The sequence below is a fragment of the Dysidea avara genome, chromosome 1, assembly GCF_963678975.1.
Source record: "Dysidea avara chromosome 1, odDysAvar1.4, whole genome shotgun sequence".
In the NCBI taxonomy this organism is placed as follows: Eukaryota; Metazoa; Porifera; class Demospongiae; order Dictyoceratida; family Dysideidae; genus Dysidea; species Dysidea avara.
The window spans coordinates 38,193,687-38,215,577 of record NC_089272.1 but is presented as its reverse complement, the minus strand read 5'-3'; the positions used below and the strand labels follow the sequence as shown (position 1 = coordinate 38,215,577).

The window sequence follows — 21,891 nt, the reverse complement described above, 5'->3', positions numbered from 1 at the left end:
CCCAAAATGTCCGTAATAGAGAGGTTCCACTGTATATCTAATTGTCACTATTTATGTGGAAAGTTTCAAGCATTCATGAAATAGTACACAAATATGTCTACTTACGTATGCTGCTATACTACATGTCAACACTATAATGTTTTATTGGTGTCATATGCATTTACAGCTAAAGGTGTTGCATGACTTGTGTCTTTTAATTATTTAGAAATCGAGGATGTTTCTAAAGAACTGAAAAGCTCTTTACGTACCAAAAGGATAAATGAAATTTGCAGAGCAACTCCAGATGGTCAACTCAAGTGTATTTGTTTTTCCATTAATGTGGAGCCAGAAATGTTTGAATATTTTTCAATTTTTGGAAAAGAACACAGAAATGATTTCTTTGATTTGATGTGGCTAGAAAATTGTCAAATATTTTATGCTTCTGTTCCTGACAAAAAAAAAATTTCTTTCTGTGATATATATGAGCAGGTTTGGAAGCCAACAATTGTCAATTGTCGGTCTTTACTACAAGGACTGTATCAAAGGTCAATCACAGTTTCTGATGTAAAGCCACTGAGTAAACAGAAGGATATCGATAAGCACTTGACATCGTTGTGTGTTGCAATGCATCATTGTTATCCCGAAACTAAATCATTATTTCCTGAACCAAACAAATGGGTTTCAGATGTTTCCAAAGATATCAACCAGCTGCTAGGAGCCTTTAATCAACTTGAAAAGCTTAATTCAGCTTTGAGTTATTGCTTAACTTTAAAAGAGCGTCTAAAATTAAAAGGAGATTTTTCAGGTTTGAAGGACCTTGATGAAAAAGTAGGTTTTTGTCTATGGTTTTCTGCAGTTGTTGTTTTATGTGTGCATGTAAGGTAGGTTGTGGTGAGGGCTCTGTTAGAATTATGCATCCACTACTGTGGATCATGATTACACAGTAAAGCAGAAAATTAGAATTATAAAACATTAACTTTTGGTGTATATTGTAATAGTTGTTGTTTGTATGCTAGTAAATGGCTAAGCAATAAATTTTGCAAAAACTGTTCACTTTGTGATAAAAGACCATATTTTCTGTGGAAGTTGAGTAAGGTATACTAAATGATTTGAGGTATGTGCCTGAGGGCAGTTTTGGAAAGTTTTAGACGAGGTTATAAAGCCATTTCTAGCCAGTCCGGAAACCATGCATGGGAATGTAAACATGTCTTTATAGACTACGTACCATAAATATTACAAATACAATCATAATAAACTATTTTAGTTACTCTTCTAAAGGTACCAATATCTCTGTGTAAAACGCACAGGCAAAATCCAATAAAAAAAATTCGTTGTACATTTATGGCTTTGTGTAACTTATCCGTCCACACTTGTTAAGATTGCAACTTAATCAACCTCCCTTGGTCAGCTGTTGGATCTGACTATACTATAATGATGCGAAGTATTGTATTTACTTTTGGGCATATTTATGGCTTCCTCCTACATTTGTATTGGTTATATTTGTTGGGTTCTTATGTGTGAAATGATTTGTAATTTTAATAGCACCCTGTCTAATATGAAATGGTACAGATAAGGCAAATATGTTACCAAGTTTGGTACTTTATCAAAAGTGAATGATTTTATTGCTTAGGAGTTATACTACATATGCAATTTTCAATTGCTGTTACACTGCCATGCTCATAATTAGGTTATGACATCTCTTAATCAAGCAACGCTAGATGCTGGCACAAAGCTCTTGCAATTTGGTGTTACTGTTAAAGATGTATTCAGTAATCATCTGCTATGCACTTTTTTTGATGATGTGTATTTTAAGAACATTGCTCTGATTGATTGGATCAAAGAAGTAACTAATGGTATGTGATGCATTAGATGTATGTTACAGTTTCTTTAATAGTGAAGTAGATATTTACATTTAGGTACAGTGGAACCCTGTAAGACAGTTACCTTTTAGGAGATAAATATGTCCTTTATATGGAGCTGTCCTTATTTAAGGGGTTTTCTAAAATTTTTAAATAATCAGTTTTAATGCACAAGACTAGGCCAATGTATGATAGATACCCACTGGAAGTTTTTTAGTAGGTTGACAACCCGAGGGTGCAGTTTGGTCACCGAGGTCACTAATTAATGCCTGCTGAAGTGCCAAAGCAAGCATGAGGTTTTCAACCTACTAAAAACGACAGTGGGTATCTAACCTATTTAGGGCTCAAATGAATAGTGGTTTTTACTATTCGAATATTCTTTACTCACAACTACCGAATATTTGAATATTCTTTTTCAGCATTGGTATGGATTAGATATCAATAACCCTGTGGTTGTACAAGATGTTTCTTTAATACAATTCAGAATCAACATGATTTGATCACTTATGTCATAGATATGCGTATGTAGGATCAAGAATTTCCATGTACTCTACCACTGATGTTATATATTTCCTTTGAAACGAATATTCGAATACCAGAAATGGTATGTGAATATTCTCCGAATATTCGAATAATAGAATATTCATTTGAGCCCTAATTACCTATTAGAAAGAAGCTCGTCACCAGCACTTCTTTTAAGGTCCTTTTCAGCATATTTACATGTGCCACCTGGCTCAGTGGCTAGTTTAGTGTTGTTTTAGCAGCTTTTATTTAGTTCCAAGGCTTGTTTATTAGCTAATACTAAAAAGCGACATGCTGGCCACAAAGCAACAAGCTTTATTACAACTGGCCACGAAGCAACAAGCTTATTACAACTGGCCAAAGCGACAAGCTTCATTACAACAGGCCACGAAGTGATAAACTTTATTACAACTGGCCACAAAGCGACAAAAGTTGCAAGCAGGTGCTATAGCACAGCTGAAGTGTGTTGATGGTCTAATGGCGACAGTGCTGACAAGAAGACGAACACAAATGTGCTTGCTGTAAACTTGGCAACACCAATAGTTTCACTGATGGCTAGCTAGTTGTGAATGTGGAACATTGTTGGGGTAACTGTAATATGCATCGAGCAGTTGGCTCATTCGGTTTGACAGCAATCTTGGTCAAGTGCTGGTATGGCTGGTGAAGGTAAAAACTCAAATCTCACTAACCATACAACCACTAATTAAATTAGTGACATGGAAAACTCTTTAAAGTGTTGTTGAATTTACCATAACAGACTTATGTGACAACAGGTCTCTAAATGAAACTTAGAGCCCAAACCTCAATTCTCTAAGTGTATAAATAATCTCATTAACTGTGTCAACATCAAAGAGAAAGAAAATTATTCATGCTGCTTTCTAAGGTACCACGTGAACCAGATATGATCAGTTTAATAGCAACAGAAGTGATGTTAGGGTTATCTATGGTGTGTGGCCTCTACTACACTATCCAGACAATTAGGCACCACAAAAACTTTATACATGCTCCCATAAATACTTATCCGGATTACTCTGTATTTGATTAGTTATCAAGATGGCTGGCTATACAGATTATGTCACTGAATCTATTGGAATTATGGAAGATCCTGTAGCAGACATTGTAGAGGAATCATTTCCATCACAACTTAGGTATCAAGGCCGTTACAAGGTAGGATTGCCATGGAAGTCAACTAGACCTGAATCTACAAATAGTGACTTGTGTGTAGTGCACTTTTAATCCTTAGTTTGATCATATAGCTTGTTAATAGCAGCCATATAAACTGAGGTAGGGATTAAATGTGTACTAGAATGGTTACAGATGTCTGTAGGTGATCTCCCTTGTTCCGCTGTGTTTTATTTCTATAAACCCTATGCTCAAAATGAAAATTCTGTTTTTCCTAGTATCATATACAGTGGAATCCCTCTAAACGGACACCCCTGAATGGCGGACAGCCTCTTTATAACAGAGAGTCCCAAATGCAACTTCCAATACCTCTGTGTATCAATACTCCCTCAACAGCGGACACCTCTCTATTCCGTTAACCAGACAATGCATAATTCCCAGACATGGCAATCACTACAGTACAACACTTCACTAATCACAGACACAAGTAGCAAAGGTTCTTTGCCAGTTACAACAATCAATCAAACTACATCATTTAATGCAGAAAGTGCAAGACAAAGTGCTGAAGTTACAAGAAACCATATGAATGTGTATACAAGTACAGTAGCGGTAAAAAAAAGTTCCCGTTGCGTTCGTATTTCCGTTGGGTTGCTCTGCGTTTGCTTTGCATTTGCATCGCGTTTGCATTGTATTTGCTAAGCGTTTCATTTGCATTCCTCGTTTCCTTCCGTCTGCATTCCAGTTTTCGTGCATTTTTAGGCTTACCGGTTTACGGAGCATTGAAGGAAGGCTGGTAATAAATGAACAAGACACAGGATTCAGCAGCATGATGGTCTATGTATCAGATTAACAATCATATAGCTATCTTTTTGCATTTGTACATTTCTGTAATTTAGATTCTGTCAAGAGTGCCTATGGTGACCAGCCAGGAAAATCTACCGAGTAGGAACTGGACTGAAAACTACCACAAGCACACACACAAACATTATGAAACAATTTGCATGGCATATTTGTTGAAGTTTAATAAGCGATTCATTCGCTGACAGGCTGTGACTGGGCTCAAAAGTCTACAAAGCAGTTGAGTTAGTCGTCAATGAGGACCATATCCATGAAAGCTGCCATGAGTAACACGAAATACAAACTAAAAGGCTAACCTGTCAGGTTAGCTGTGAGAGCATAAGTCTGAACCCAAGCTGCCAAATCACTAAATGGGTGTGACCATGGGATTTTAAACGGTAAGCAGTTTTTGTTTTGTGAAGTGTCAGTTGTGGCAATGCTGCTATTCGGCTACGTAAAATGAGCTTCCTCATACTGATGTTAGAACATTAAGTGAATATTTATAGCTACATAAGAATGAAGAGTTTCGTCTTCGGCTGGTAGGTTAACCAGTTGGTTGTGACTCCTCTTCCCTTCGCTGCTGCTGGCAAAGTAAGTGTTGATTGTCTAGCTGGATGAAAAGAAATAGACACACATGGGTTAGAAACAACTATATAAACTATGATAGGCATCGGATACGGTACAAGCTAGGCATAGTTTTTGTTTGTAAACACCATTTGCTTGCCATTAGGCAGATTACAGCTAAGTTATAACAATAATTATAATAACCTTCGACTATAATCTAAATCGTATAGACAACAGCTGTTAGCCTACATTGTACTGTTGTAGTTTGATGGAGGTGTTTACCACCGTTTACTCCTTTTTGTTAGTGAAGCATTTGTGTTCCGTTTGCGTTCTTGGAAACCTTCTCTAAGCAGAGCATTTGCGTTGTGTTTGTGTTGCGTTTTTTAAAACACTAGGCAAACACAAATGCAACGGGAACTTTTTATTGACCGCTACTGTACTGCTGTTCCCAGGCCTTCTGAAAATAGTAGCTGATGCACTTTAAGGACAAACTGCACTACAGGGTAAACTCCCCAAAATCTTGTTAACTCCTGTTTGAAAGTTCTCCAACTTCAGAATGGGCTTGCATAGTTTTGGCTAAGTGAGCACGGAAGGTAGGTATTACTGTCAAGTTCTCTACCCGTCACTACTCTAGATATTAACCACCCAACTTGCTATTCACAGCTATCAGTCCTCTAGACCCTTGAATTATTTCATCACAAGCAATCTTCCAATAATGATCAGAACCAATAAGCATGTCAATAGTGCCATTATCAAATTGGGAAAAGAATCATTCAGATGGGGTAGATCAGCTGATTCTCTAGTTCCTGGAATTCTGGGTGGTAACTCAGTATGACAACTCTAGTCAGGTAAACAAATAGTTAGAAAATAAAGAGCTGTACGCTCAATCCCCTCTTGGAACCTTTCTATCGGTTTCATCACATTGCTGTCTACTAAATGTCTGACTACCAAACATATTCAAACTTACAGATTCCTTCTTAATTGCAACAAAACCCAACCTGTTCTTCAACTTCTGAGTAATGCGTGATCTCTGGCTGCCACTATCTAGTAATATTCTCACTGTTGCTCAAAGCTGAACTACTAGCGGTCTGAAGTAATACTGCTCCTCAATTATAGGCTGCTGTTTGTGTGGTAGTTGTGTTTTTCTGTGGATTACAGTTTCCAGGTTTGAATCAGATATTCTTGGTTCACATATGAATTGATGGTGTCGTCAGATACTCTTGGTTCACATATGAATTGATGGTGTTGTCAACCACATTTGTGGCATCTCCTTGTATTGTGTCATTGCCTGGTACAATATCCCACTGCAAGGCATACAAAACAGCATCCATTTCGCTTTAAGACATCTCTTTTTCTGCCACAACTTCACAGGTGGCTGAAAAGTGCTCTCTTTTACAATGTATACATGATCTTCTACCCAAAACTTGTTCAATGGTGGAGTAGTGCCTCGAGGATTCTTCCCAGTTCCAGACTGTGACTCAGACTTGGAAATGCTCTCATTCACTTGAACTGTGTCACTACGTTCACATGCCTCCACTTCACAGTAAACAACTTGAAGCAATTTTTCTATCTTCCATACCTCTCTGGTAGTGACTCATGCAATTTGCAGGCGAACTTCATTAGGCAACTTTGTCAAGATTACAGGGATGAGGAAACTACCATACTCCTCTACTTTTACACCTAAGACTTCTAGCATCCTAACATTAGCATAGATCTTATCATAAACCAATTGAAGGTGTAATGCTTTCTTGCCTGGACACTGTCCATGTGTGCTGAAATAATCGTTTGTGGATTGCCAAAACATTCTTTCGGTATATACCTCCTTGGCTGCTGAATAGTTTTTCCCTGACAACGGAAATCCCTGTATTTACAACTGTCCCCTTAAGCAGCGACTTAAACTTATCTATGACTGACAGTCCAGGGTTATTGTCCATGGCACTCTCAAAGCTGTCCCAGAATGAATCTCAGCAAAATAATGTTGGGGAGCTTCGGTTTTACAACGTAGGTAGTGCCTTCTCCCTTATTAGTACAACCGTGGGAGAAGACTCATGCTTACTCTCATTAACATCAGGTACACCTGTTGTAATGTTGTGCGCTGTCAAATTGTGTGTCTGCTCTGACTCATGTGTCTCTTTAGTCTCGCAAGATACATTCACACCTTTGTTGTTTCCCTTCCACTCACTTCTACTTTTGGCACAGCAGTACCAATCTCTAACCTCAACTGGGTGATTTTGTTGGTAAGATCTTATCTAATCTTGGTTTCTATGTCCTCTATTGGGCATATGGCTAGGATCGATTTGTCTACGGTTTGTAGTAGAGTACATGTGTCCTCCAAAGTCTTTGAAATCAATTCTAATCTATGTAAAGAGTCTTCTGTAATAGTTCCATTTCTAACAATAACTCACGTCTTGTGCAAACTTTGTTACAACACCCTTCTGGCCTCTCCACTTCACCCTCAATTGCTCTAAGTCTCCAGGCATCCATTTGAGTTTTCCTTTCGGGTGAATCACTCTCTTTTGCACAAGTTCTCAGGCCCCACGTTGGGCGCCATTTAACACATGTGTGGGGTTAGGAAGACTATTAGTCATTGTAATGTTTTCTACAATGGCGTCACTGACACGCAATAATTAAATGAAATACATAAATTAAAATACATATAAATGTCTTAAAAGTTTCTATGGTGTGTGACATGGCTGAAAGCAGTAGATCTGTTGGGGCTGCCATCAACCACAAAATGTGACCTAATTTTAGAAAACCGTTGATATCTGGACAATTTTCAAAATGCATTTTATTTGTTTTGTTCTCTACAGGGACAGAGGAATGGATTACCTAAGTTTCAGCTTCATAAGTTAAGCAGCATTGGAAATACAGCACTAGACAGTTGGACGAGCAAATAAAATTGATATGTACAGAAGCTATCGAGAAAAGAATCTACAGGCACTTACATAAACCATCATAACTTACTGATACAATGGCGTACGGAATCGAATCTTGGCTCATTGTGTTCGCCATGAATTTGTGCATCCACTAAGATATAGGTTTTCCCCAGAAATGCTTCTGTGTTCGAGAAAGAAGGAACATTCACAGAAAAATTATCGTTGGTAAATTCTGTCGTCACTGCAACATAAACAAACATCTGTAACTTTGAAATCCTTCCATGTATGGAGATGAAACGACAATTTTTGTACTCCCTATGAGCAGGTGAACACGATGATGCCCAGAATTCAGCCATTGGAGGCTTAATTCGCCCACCAGTGAGGCAATAAAAACTTGCATAATTTTTTTTCTTGAGCTTGCATTTTTTACCCATAGTTTTTAAATGCGTTTTATTACAAAAGGACTGTTGTGCGTATATCAACGGTTTTCCAAAATTCGGTGACAAATAATGTTGATTACTGTAGAGTGTGGTTGTTAGACGCATACGTCTATTAAAAGTTTGTAAAAATAAATTTTGTGATTAACATATAGTAGTTAAGCGCATGCACCTAATAAGTGAAACTTGTTGTGATAATATGGATTCAGGTGTTGTGAATTGCAGTCATTGCATATACCAATATTTTGACTCCAAATTTTGTGCACTAAATTCTTCATGTGGAGCATACTACAGAAGACCGCTTTACTTGGTAAGTATAGTAAAGGCACGTATTTTGGCTTTGTACTTTGCACTATACACTATTAGCAAACCTCTAGCATTTCTTCTCTTGTATAGCTTTGTCTCATATTGGGGCTTTAAGTTCGTCCACATGCATTTATCAACCATGATTAAGTACGTAAAAGAAATGGGTATGCTTTTAACAAGTAATATGCACTTAATATATACGTATGCTTAACAACCATACTCTACAGTAATTTACATATATCACCCATTTACCCATGGTTAACTGCAACACCAGTCGCTTAGGTCAAGGATCCACCACAAGGCTTGGTAGAGATTAAGAATGCTTTCAGTTATAAGGACTTGCCCTGCACTGGGTAGTTGACCACAAACACTATACCTGTTGGGAGAAGAAGGAAGGCTTAAATTTACCAATAAGTATTATTATCACATGCAGTTCGCCATATTTTTATGCTGGCAGGAAATGGTGTGATATTTTTTATTTATTCCAAGGGCATTCATGGCAAGAGGATCCAGTATAACAAAGAATTGTGCTTGAACCCAAGTTGAGATGGTTTTATTTTTGTGCCATTCTTCCTGAATTGATCATTTCTTGCCAGCCAATACGGGGACCCAACTAATGGACTGACGATGAAGATTTACTGGATGAGCAGAATAGTGGGTGTCATTTATTCCTTGATTGTAGGTCATCTGGTGTAGAAGTAAAGTACACTGATGGTTTTCGTTTCTTTGTGCTTACCTTTATGTACTGAATTTCTGCTGCAAACTACATTATAGAACAATTCAATTGCTAATCCATGTAAAATATCTGCTAATTTATCTTGTTCATTAGTAATATCAACTTCTCTGCAGGTCACAAGAAAGTACAACAACATCATCACGACTTGTAGTTTATTTATCATACAGTCTGATAGTACTGTATAGTAGGGACAAAAAAAGGAGTAGGTGTGGCCCACAAAATAACATCACCCAAAACCCAGCCTCAATTTTCCCACACGATGATGAGGCACTATTGGTTAGGTAAAACTAAGCCCAAACAAGCTTTCAGATCGACTCAAAACGCTTTCAACAATTTGCTGTGACTGGTTTTTGGAAAAACGATCCAAATCGCACATTAGAAGTTTCGAGATAAACGGTTTTAAAGAATTGAAGCCAGCATAACTCTCCAAGGATAGCAAGCACGCGTATGAAACTTACACAAAAGATGTATCAATCTGTTACATTTCAGGCCACGTCCAGTACTTGTGGCTGCTTGTAGAGTTTCCCGCCAAATAAGATAGAAAATCTGAGCAGTTGGATGAACAAAGTGGTATCACGAGTGCTCACAAAGGGGTGGTGGGGAGGGCAAGAGATAGACCTCAGAATGGAGGCAGACCACGAGTGGAGTCCAGACACGAGATTACAGGGCTATGCTGGCTCCTTAGTGGCTGATATGTAGCAAAATCAACAGAGAAAACGTCTGGCCAACATTATAAGGCTGTCCACCAGTAAACCACTGATTCTTGCCAAGCCAGATCCTTCACAAGGCCTGAAACCACCATTTGAGCACTCCACACCACCCAGAAAAGACGTCTGTTAAAACCAGCCTCGAGTAGTTTGAGTAGTACTGAAGGTCAAAACTAGTAGTACGATAGTGTAGCTATCCACTGGTGGTGTTAGTTTGATTTTGCCTGATGTGTGATTTGGATCGGTTTTGTAAAATCTGGTCATATTTATTTACTGACTGCCTAACTGATTGATTTCTTCAGACTAGCATAACTCGATAATGGCTAAGGCTACGGGCTTGATTTTTTCACTGTTCAATGTCGCTTCAGCCTGAGAGGTGCCTTTTGGCATACCGCAGTACGTACAATGCATTCTTCATGGACTTACCAGTGTTCTCCTTTGTGTTTCATTGATCTTTGCTAACAGTGAAAAGTGTCGATTTGGTGGTAGTACGTGATGGCTTTCCTTCAAAACGGAAATTGTCCATATTTTTCATAGTGGCTATTTTGATTGCTTTGAACAGTTCTTGATTCGTACTGCTGTGTAATGGGTTGAACGTAACTGACAACGAAGTGTAATGAATACTTCACTTCAGACAATATTATTGATATAACCTGGGGTGCGCAGCACCATTTCTTTCTTTTGGTATGCGTGGATTGCAGAGGTACTTTTCTAACAGTTCATGTACTTGTATATTTTATTTTACTTGTCTTATACAAAGTTTAGGAATTTTTAGTGATTAAGGATCATAGCCATAAAAAGTAGTGAAACAAGGGAGGTTGCCTACACCTACAGATACAGTACAGTCCATCTATAACTTTACACACACGTGGAATTTTTGGCGTGGCGCCATGCAGCACCATGACACTTGCCACGAAACATTGTTGCATGGCCCACACCAAGTGGTGTACTATGCATAACCATCACTGGCTGCCACACATCGTCCTTACGCCACACGTGACTGTCAACCACGTGTGTGTGTATGAACTACAAACTCTACAGTAGTTACATATGCAGTGCTGTACTATAGGGCTGGGACGAAGCTTTGAATGTTTTGTGGGTTTGAAGGTTAAGTAAACTTCGAATTATACAAGTATTGATGTTCGTCTCTTCGCAATCAATCCTTGTGTGCCACGCCTACTTTTGAACCATCGAAGTTTAGCTTGCTACCATAGTTGTAGCCTTAGAACACCTTATAAAGTGATAGATAATGCATGAAAAACGTCTTTTAGCTATTAGTTGGTGTTTACCAATGTATGATTGCAGTATAGTAGACATGCCCATTTGCAATCGATTGATTGTGCCATTCAGTACTGCTGCTATGCACTTTCCAAATGTTTACAAACTTATTAAATAGTATTAGAAAGACAAAACTTAAGAAGGGCATTAGCTAATATTATCCACGTGTGGCAATGGTTCCAAGCGTAGTAATCAGAGGACTCCACGCATTGCATTGTCACGGAGTGGCAATCTTTTTCCACGTGTGGTAATGCCTTGTGCCACGGCATGGCAATGACCAGTCCCATGCGTAAATTTTGCTTTTGCCACAGGAAAAGTTGCGTGGCACCACACCAAAAATGTCACACATGTGTGAAGCTATAAATGGACTGTACTGTATACTAGTAGACATTTAATCCCAATAGGGATTAAATGGATTAAATGTCCATCAGTATATCTAAAACTTTCTTCATCTTGTTTGTTTACTTTCCAACATGATTATGCCAACTTCTTTACAATTCACAAGAAAGCATGATGACACCACAAGTTGTAGTTGATGCACACATGATGTAATATATATTTGTACTTGTGCTATTAATTATGCAGCAGGTGTCCCATAACTTTAATAACCAAGTGAATGCTATGCAAATAATGAAATCCCATGTATATAAGCATGCACATTAAGTGAATTGTAAATAGTGTTTACAATAAAAATGTGTGTTGTGTGGCCAGTGCAGGCACATGACAGACAAGTGTGTATTTTACAGGAACCAAGAAAATGCCATATTCACACATCTGTCACTCGATAATGGCTGGACAGAAATTAACCATTTTTGCTGTTTAAACTCCCCCTGGGTAAGGCACCTCCCATTCCAAATTTGAGGAGAAACCGCCCATCCGTCACTGAGATATGTGCCTTCAAAAGTCGTTTTATTTTCTTTGTATTTTCTCTTAGTCTTCTTCTTTTCACACACTTTAGAAAAATTTTAAAAACTCGCACGTACTTTGGTTGATTTACTAACAAAATTTGGAGTGCAGTAAGAGCATACAGCTCATTTACAGTCTAATTTTGGTACAGATCAGGCAAAGAAAAATTAAGCTATGCGTAATTTTTCTAAAATCCAAAGGCGATTTATTGTCATGCTTATAGGGTAAACCGCTTAACAGAATAACTTGAAAATCAGTCTGTGCGTGGAGAAACTGTCATAGTGCAGAACTTTTGTAATTTAAAAGAAATCTCACCAGCAGTCATGGAGTTATAACAAAATATGCGAACTATGTTTAAAAGTTCACGATTGAGTTTTGTTAATAAAAAAATATTGCTTGCCATGCCTACCAGGCAAACTAGCTAACGGAATCAGCTGAAAACAGTTAGAGAAGTAGATTAATTATTTCAGAACGATCTTTTAGTAGTTTACAAGGAATCAGATTATGAATTACATTATGAAAGTCAACAGGTGTAACAAATGTACAATCAAGATACTCTAATAGTGCAGTCACCCTAATAGAACATTCAGCTATGTAATAAGTCACTCTATTAGAACATTTAGCTATAATCAAGATCACCATGTAGAGAGTTCAACTATGAGCAAGTCACCCTGCAGAGATTTCAACTACAAACAATCATTCTGTGGAAGGCTCAGCCAAAAACAAGCCTGTGGAGCTCAGCTACAAACAGTCATCATGTACTGAATCCTGCTATGAACAAATCACACTGTGGAGAGATCAGCTATGAATAACCTGTGGAAAGTTCAGTCACAAACAAGTCACCTGTAGAACTACAAAATGTGCTCCAGTAGAGAGTTCAGCTACAAACAAATCACCCTGTGGATAATAAACAAGTCACCATGTAGTGGGTTCAGCTACAAAAAGTCACCCAATACCAGCATAGTATTCATGCAGTTACAAATAAGTCATTGTGTAGAGAGTGCAACTACAAACAAGTCACCCTGTATAGATACGTATCAGCTACAAGCAAACCTTGTGAAAAGTGTTACAAAAAAAAACCCAAAGCATTCTGCTATGACCAAGTCCCTCCTATTATAGAGCATTCAGCTACGACCAAGTCACCTTGTAGATAATTCAGCTACAATTAGCCATTCTGAAGAGAGTCCAGCTACATTAAAAGTCACTCTGTAGTAAGTTTGTAGAGATTTCTGCTACAAGCTAATCTACCTAGCTATAGGAGACACGACATATGATAATTTTCATACAGTATTGTCTTTTTCTCTACTGCAGAAAGGAGCAAAAGCTGAACTGATTCTCTGGATATTTTTTATAATGATGCATTTTTAACAAAATTAAAAACAAGTAAAGGAAACTCTAAAGCTGGCCAGCTTTGGAGTATTCAAATACAAGAAGAAGTGATATCTATACAAAAACAACAAGCTATGAAAAAAGAGTGCGGCCTCAATAAAGCCACGGTGAAAAAGAGGTGCAATCCAAGGTTGCAGCCAAGATATGACTTTGATGGCATGTAGGTTAATGGCAAAAATTTTAATAATCAAAATTCTGGTGAATTTAATGCCGAACACAAATTCGCCTGAGTTGTTGTCTTTGAAATCTTTGTCATTAACCTACCATCACATTCATTTCTTGGCTGCCACCTTGAAGTTCGCATCTTTTTTCACTATGGATTTTTGGGGGCCACACCCCTTTTCACAGCTTGGCTGTGTTTGTATAGATATTAATCACATCGCCATCACATACTATAAGGTATTTGGCCATGGAGTCTGAATAGAAATCTGTGGGTTACAACTTTGAAGTGTTAGGTTGATATGACTGATTTGTTCAACTCTTGCTTCTTTTGTTTTCATAGCAATTTTAGTTACCTGTAATTGAAATTACCAGGTACCATGCTGTTTTCTAGAAGTGGATTTCTGGTGGACTTCATAATAACACAAGTGGTTATGTGTGGTGCCATGTAGCCACGCTGAGTGTGCCACACACACACACAAACTATGCATGTATCACACAGCCACATTGTGCCACTTAACAACATGACATGCATGGCAGCTCAACGACACATTGTGTTTACATATTACAAAAATGGCCACACATGTTCCTTTGGAATTCCTTGATCTCAAGCAAAGTTTCTACAGATGATATTAATCTATAAGTTTAAGTAGGTGTATATGTTAACCCTGTTGTTATTATTTCTTAAGCTATAGGGTGAGAGCTACGCTTTGTAGCTCCCTTTCTTCATCAGTGTCATCACAGGCCAAGTGTGGTAATGGAGACTTCAACTCGTCAAGCTGCGGCTTTCCTTTTTCACTATAGTATAATTTATCATTATAACTAGACTGTAACCGAATTAAGTGGAAGCCAACTGTTAGGCAAACTTTTAATGAATTTTTCTACTGACTAAATTAGAGTCACAAGAAAATGATAGCTACTCTAGCTACGTACACAAATGTGAACTACTGCTTGATTTGGTACAGTAACAGGTGGCTATTCATATGAGTTAATACTGCATAGTGGCATCAATGTGGGTTATACACAAGCTTCAATCTCCGTTCTCTGGTACTTATATATGCAATAAGTGAACTTTAATTGTATGAACTCTGACCTCGTGTCTGGTAACTGTGATTGCATTACTGCATGAAGAAAGCTTTTAAAGTAGATTGTCACTATTGTGCATATTACAGAGAGCTTTATGGAGCCTTGAGATGTTGTTAAACTGGTACTGTTACAGCTTTGCATTAAAAGAACACGTTAAAAGTTTTAACCATACGTAATACATACGTAGCTATGTAATTGCTATGTTTTGCACTACACTTAAATGCATAACAGGCCTAACAACCATGCCAATGACACATAGCGTGGGTGATAAAATTTCCATGCTGCATTGGAAATTTCATCACCACCGCATAGTTCTGCCTTTTCTTCTACCTTTACCCATGCATGACTGAACCTTTGCCCACATGTGGCTCTACCTTTGCCAATACATGGCTATGCCTTTGCCCAGGCATGATTGTGCCTTTACCCATGCAGAAAAGTGAGTGGCGCCACTAGAAGAATTCTTCCACGCATGTGTGAAGTTATAAGTGTAATGACTGCATGAGGCAAAGGATGTAATTTCATGGCATATATCTACATTCTTGTAAGAAAAGTGTTTGCACAAATCTTACTAGCTTATTAGTATTTCATTATTATCTAATTTCACTGATATTAATCATGTTGACAACTGCTCCCCTTTTAGTACAGCTGGGCTTTTGGTAAATTTCTATGTATGCACACACACATAGTTGTATACAGTGTTCCCTCTATTATTCGAACACTTTCTTAACCAAACAGTAGAAATGACTGCTTTATTAGAGTATTTTGTCAAAGATGTATGTTATTTTAACAGAGCTCTGCATATAAATGAATGGGCTTTGATTATCCAAACTTTTTGATTATCTGAGCTTGTAGTGGTCCCAGGGGCCCAGGGGGGTTGGATAATCAATGGAGTACTGTACCTATAAATTATTTATGTAAAAATATTTTTTTTTTGCAGACTACAATCAGTTTGTAAGTTTTATCAGGATTTCTGAAGCCCTTGTTCAAACTAAAGACAGAACATTGCTATCAAAGTTACATGATGTTGGCACAAGCCTTCGATGTCTTATTTATGATTTGCCTGAAACCACAGGATTCTATATTTTTCTATTGCGCTGTCAAGCACTGATTGATATCTTGATGAAGGACAAAAAGCTGGCAAAAGCTATGGTTTGTTTAATGTATAATGGCATAAATGTGACTGGATCTGCGAAAAGGGGTCTTATAGCCTTTCCAATTGCATGTATGTGGCAACCCATATCTTGACTTATGAATATGGTACTACCCTGCAATTTGGTCCCAGTATACCCCTAACATACCACCATTGTTTACTGTAATATGAAGGTGATAGGTCAAAAGCGTAAGGAGATATGAGTAGTCAAAGTCTTATTTATTTGGAAAAGCTGTAAGACCCCTTTTGCAGATCTGGTCACAAATATAGTTCAGAATCATATGTCTCGACATGGTATTACATACAAGCTCATTTAGAAAGTTAAATCCTTACCTCATTTGAAAGTATGAAACTTTTATATTTTATTGGAATATTGAGTGTGACCAAAAACTGTTGCAAATTGCATATCAGTAGAGTTAGTCTCAATGCATGGTGTGTTGATTTCTTGGTTGCTTTAATGAGATTAAACTTCCATATATGTATATTTAAAATTATGTAGGCAATAAAAAGCAGTGGAACAAGATATATGAATGATGGTATTATAACATGTGTAGCTCTGTGGGAAATCCCTATGTCAGCATGTCATAAAAATTATTTGTTTAATGTGAAAGTAGGGATTTTCCCACAGAACTAGCTATCATTCATAGACAACTCTTGTTTCACTATTTTATACTTGTATCCCTACTTAATATTTAAATTAAATACGCTAGTTTATATATTTTATTTTGTTATGGCTAAGCTATGATAAAGACTACATTACACATATGACTGTTCTATTTGAGTATCGAACACATGACTGTTGTACATATTAGAGGGGCAATTGCTTTACTAGAGTATCTCATGGAGGCCTCATGTAGATGATAGAAGAGCAAAGCCCAGACTGCAAGCATTGTCAGGACTACAATTTCAGGCACATGCCGCTGCCACAAGCAAAGGACATTTACGTACCCAAAGGGCCTCATGCAAGATCTACCATTGATTATGCGCATACATAATACACACATATTAATGTGATGATAATTTTGCAGACATACATATGGTTATATGGACAATTTGTTTTATTGTTTGTTTGTTTTTTGTGTTGTTTTTTTTTGTTTGTTCAGGAGGCATGCAGTAACAAACTTGAGTGGTTTAGAGGCTTAAGGAAGCAACTGGGCACTTTTGATAACAGTAAAAAGGAAGCACTCTTGTATTTCCCACCAGAAACTGAACAAAATGACTTTGTCACAGTTGATTTTTACTGTCTTCTGTCCATTGAACAATGGCACTTGGATAAGTCATCAAAGGTGTACTTACGATTTGCTGCTAAAGAACTGGGAACATTTGATAGCTGTCATGGTCCAATGCTTCTAAAAGGCAAAAGGTTTGCTATTTGCCCATACATTATGTTGTGTAGTAATTGTGGTAGAGTGGCATAGAACAACATTTGTGCATTGTGTGATAATCACACCAAATTCTGCACAGAAGTAAAAAAAAAATGTACAACAAACAAATGTTGTTATTTGGATATTGTAGACCATGCCACTTTCATTGTATCTCGTCCTTTTGTTACATGTGCAACATTACAAACTGTGTAAATATATATAGGCAAATGATTTCTACAAATAATTAAACACCAGTTTTACGATGCAAGCCCGGTTAAGCATGACCCACCCAATAATTTCTGCTGCCCATAAAGTATATTAATAAACGATTCTATATACCTACTATACTACATGCCATTAAACTAATTTTTGGTTCTGAGTTGCATAGTTTCGAATGCTTAAACTTTCGAGGAGTAAGCATGTTCACATCCCGATGTTTTGTTTAGGTGGTACTGTAGTCTTAGTATAAATGAATGCTGAATCTTTGTAGCATTAACAATAACAAAGAATTCATGGAAGCATCAATATTCAATTTTTTTTAAAATCATCCAAATGCAGTATTCGATTTACCTGCCAGTAGGCCTGACCACACTTAGAAGTTAAACCAGAGGAGGTTGGACATGATGATATTAGTGCTAGGAAATTTTTTCTTGCAAGATTTTATATTTGTGGCCCAATCTGCGAAAACCGGTCTAATCACTTATTTAATAGTATCGAGAAATGCTGGCTTTAAGTATTTAGTGTGTTGTAGCTTGCCAATGGTTGAAGCTACGTATATGTACCAAATTTTCACACTTTTTATACCAATTACTTACCTTCCAGGCAGTGTTTATTCTAGGGCTGTAGGGGGGGAACTTTCCCCCCTTAAAATCTCAGACTCACCCCCTAAAATTGTGAGTGACTACTACACTATACTTATAGGTTAAGCTTGTTTTTAAAACGGCACACCAAACATGCTCTCAGATTCATTCTCAGAGTGGTTAATATTTAAAAATTTTTTCCAGTTTAAAAATTGCAAATGCAACCTTAAAATGTTATCAGATTCAGTATCAGATCAATTAATTTTTAAAAATCTGCTAGGGTACATATACAACTAACTAAATTTCATGCAAGTGATGGCTATTCAATATCTGAGAGCCCAAGTCTACCCAGATTTTTCCAACTAACATGCTTAACTCAGAAAATTGTCCTTAAATTCAATCTCAGAATGTGTAATTTGTAAAAAATTCTACTTTTAAAATGGCATACATAGTCACCACAAATACCCACCGGATTTAATCTCAGAAAGCCTGATCATACAATCTGGCTTCACCCAATCACAAACATCTAAATCAACACTCATGACACAGCGTTAAATGACTAACTAGTATTTGGCAACTATTTCAAGTGTTTAACATAGTTGTGAACTTGGACAACTAGATAGCAGATTTCACCTTTTCACCCCCCAAATTCCTGATTCCCCCCCCCCCCCCCCCCAAAGGAGAAATCCTAGAATAAACACTGCTTCCAGGGAATCCAATGTAGAAATGGCTAACAGATAAGTTTCCAACCATTTTATCCGCGTATAGCTTCTGAGGTTAGCACAGTTGGGGTTTACTTTGTGACTTAGTCACATACATATCTCGAACATTATAGAACTTGTGGGTTACTCACAAGAGGCTATGTGTAGCAGGCCTGAGGGCATGGCAACTAATTATACTTATGCTATTTGTACAGTAAATATTATACACTCTATGAATTGTTATACTGTTTAAGTTCAATAGTTATAGCTTACATCCCTGATCTGATTCAAGGTAATTTAAGAATGTTTGCTGATGATACTAAAATCTATTCTGTTATTAAATGTTTTTTGATGATTTGTAACCTGCTGAGAGAAAACCAACTTATTTGCATATTCCTCAAACTTCATTTTATGAAATTTTTGTTGTCTAGAGAGAAAAACCAATGGACTGTTAAAGTATCAGCCTTTTCTGATAAGTGCTTTTGGAGTTACATATAGCAATAGACAAGAAGAAAACAGTCAATTTGTACTGTGCCTATATGGAAAAAAATTTACAGACGCTTGTTTCTCAAGTGCAATGGGCTACAGAGTTTGGGACTTGTGTCATTCTATTCACCATGAAATGGGGGCATTCATCAAGGTAGAGTTTTTGCCTTAAATACACCCATGCTATCAAGCAAGAAGGCTGTTGAAGCTTAAAAATGGCAACGATAAAGTTACATTTTATCACAACGTAAACAAGCACATGTAACTCACATTTACAGAAACGAACAAAGATATTTGTACTCTCCATGAAAAGGCGAATCCAATGCCATATTAGATTCTTCAATTAGAGTGTTCCTTTAGAAGCAATTAAAATGTTGCATTAAATTATTTATGTAGCACATGTTTTTACCCAATGTATTTCAATGGCATTTATCTCTAAAACAGAATTATACAAACAAGTCGAGTTTTCACCCAGTGAGTCACATTTAAGGATGCAAAGTTACTTAGATGCCTAATACAGTGGTCCAGTATTTGGCTTTTAATGTTTAATGTTGCTAAATGTAAGCTCCCACAAAACAGTAACTCTCATCCTTATTCTTACTTCATGGTAGATAGCTTCACCAACAAACCTACTGTAATGGATGCAGAACACTAAGAAATGAGATTTCAGAATTTAGTGTACCAGTGATCTTAAGCCATCCTTTCTCTACCAGAAGGCAGCAGCAGTGGCTGTGAAAGTACTTCCTAAAACCTGCTAGAAGTTTTAGCAAAGGCCTATTTTCATCAATGAGCTACCAGTGTTGAAACCGGTCCCATTGCTGTCCTGGATGACTAGCTGACCTGAATAGCAATCTGGCTCAGACCTAGATCTGACCCACATGTGACCCAAATTAATTATAACTGATGCATGCACTAAGAGCTACGTACGACATTATGAGTTCTCAACTAGCACGTTAAGTACAAGGGTAGCTAGATAAAAACTAAGCAGGTAAATAGCAATACTAGTCAGTGGGCATGGTTCTATATAAGTTAGCAGATGTAAATATGCATTTCCTGGAAGTGGGTGTGGCTTTGTGTATACCGAAAACACTGTGAATACAGTACGGCACATTCCTGATGTTAAATTGGGCATGGCTCATGAAAAAGGTTTGCCCATCACAAGACTAGACCATGTCTCGGTCAGTAACAATTGATTAGTGGGCATGGCTCCAAATATGCCTGCAGGCAGTTATGGGCATGGATTCATGCATATCTACAGACTTCGGATAAATGGGCATGATTGTATACATGGCTACAGACAATGATCCCGGTAAGTGGGCGTGGCTCATGAAAGAAGCTGGGTTGCACTGGGACTGACTATGGCATGTTTATATCATCTGACTAATTAATTTGCTTCACATGCGATCCAATACAGATCAGGCCCAGATAATTTGTAAAGTAGGTCAAACCCGGATGACCCAGACATAATGTGACCCGGTTGATCCGGATCACCTGACCTGGTTTCAATGCTAGAACATATGTATAGTACAAGAATGACAGACAGCACTCACAAAGCAGTGAAGATCTACTGTCACCCATAGCTACCTATGCACACACATAAAACATAGATGTTTCATTGAATGTTTATGATGAAGAGTTAGGAAACTACTGAATGTGACAACAAGTAATCCTATACACCCAGTTGCATACCATATAGGTAGCTGCATACACCATGTGTTGAACCAACCTATGACCAACGAAGGCTACTACTTATTCCATGGCATGCTTGTGAATAAACTGTATGGTAAGTTATACTTTATAACTCAGAGGAGTAAAATATCTCCCTTAGTAATTGACAGAGTCTGAGGTGAAGCCGAGGATGAGTGTAGATATTCTATGACTACTCTGATATACTTAACTGGCTTATATCTAAGTTGATCCTTTGATGTATATGACCTCATATCTTGGAGAGTTGTTAATATCTACCACTGCTGGGTTATAACTGGGTAAAAGACTATAGGTACTTTGATGTATATGGCTTCATTTCAGATTGCATGAATATTATGCTGACACTACATTTTGATTGCTAACATTGCACATTTGGTATTTAACGCCCTACTGGACAATAGTGCTGGTAATATATAGAGCAAGGGCAGAGGAAGGAGTTGATATGAAGGGGGACTGAGCTGACCCAGACTTATGGAAATGATCTACATTGTCTCTGGTTTGGTAAAGTGAGACCAAAAAAAAAAAAAGGTCACAACCAACTGACAATAGCTGCCCACCTTACCAACTACGAATTATACCGATAAACTACATAAAATCCTTACATAGCTCGCTGCACACTGCTCTAATACTATGATTGCTTTATTAGAGTGACTGCTCTGTTAGAGTATCTCGATCTTGATCACGGTTTTCAGCCCCACTCCAAGAAGGATAATTTCGCATGATATCTTTCTGAGAGGGGCTTCAGCCCCCTAGCCCCCCCCCCCCCCCCCCCCTATGATATAGAGTTGTACCGATTCTCACTTTTTAGGGAAAACCGATATCCGATATATTGTTACCCTGTTTTACCGATAGTTAACCGATACCCGATTGTAGGTCTCTACAATTATACTTGCGCTCACTCCATTAAAAGTAGAGCTAGT

General features: G+C 37.7%; 1 protein-coding gene across 1 annotated transcript in view; it reads left to right on the top strand.

Annotated features, from left to right (window-relative positions):
• Positions 1-21,891, top strand: part of LOC136263846 (E3 ubiquitin-protein ligase rnf213-alpha-like) — a 247,317-nt gene that overhangs the window by 51,406 nt on the left and 174,020 nt on the right. The window contains exons 11-14 of the mRNA XM_066058473.1: positions 206-807; positions 1,667-1,832; positions 15,701-15,912; positions 17,017-17,276. Coding sequence (XP_065914545.1) covers positions 206-807; positions 1,667-1,832; positions 15,701-15,912; positions 17,017-17,276 — 1,240 coding nt within the window. The remainder of the gene's footprint in view (positions 1-205; positions 808-1,666; positions 1,833-15,700; positions 15,913-17,016; positions 17,277-21,891) is intronic.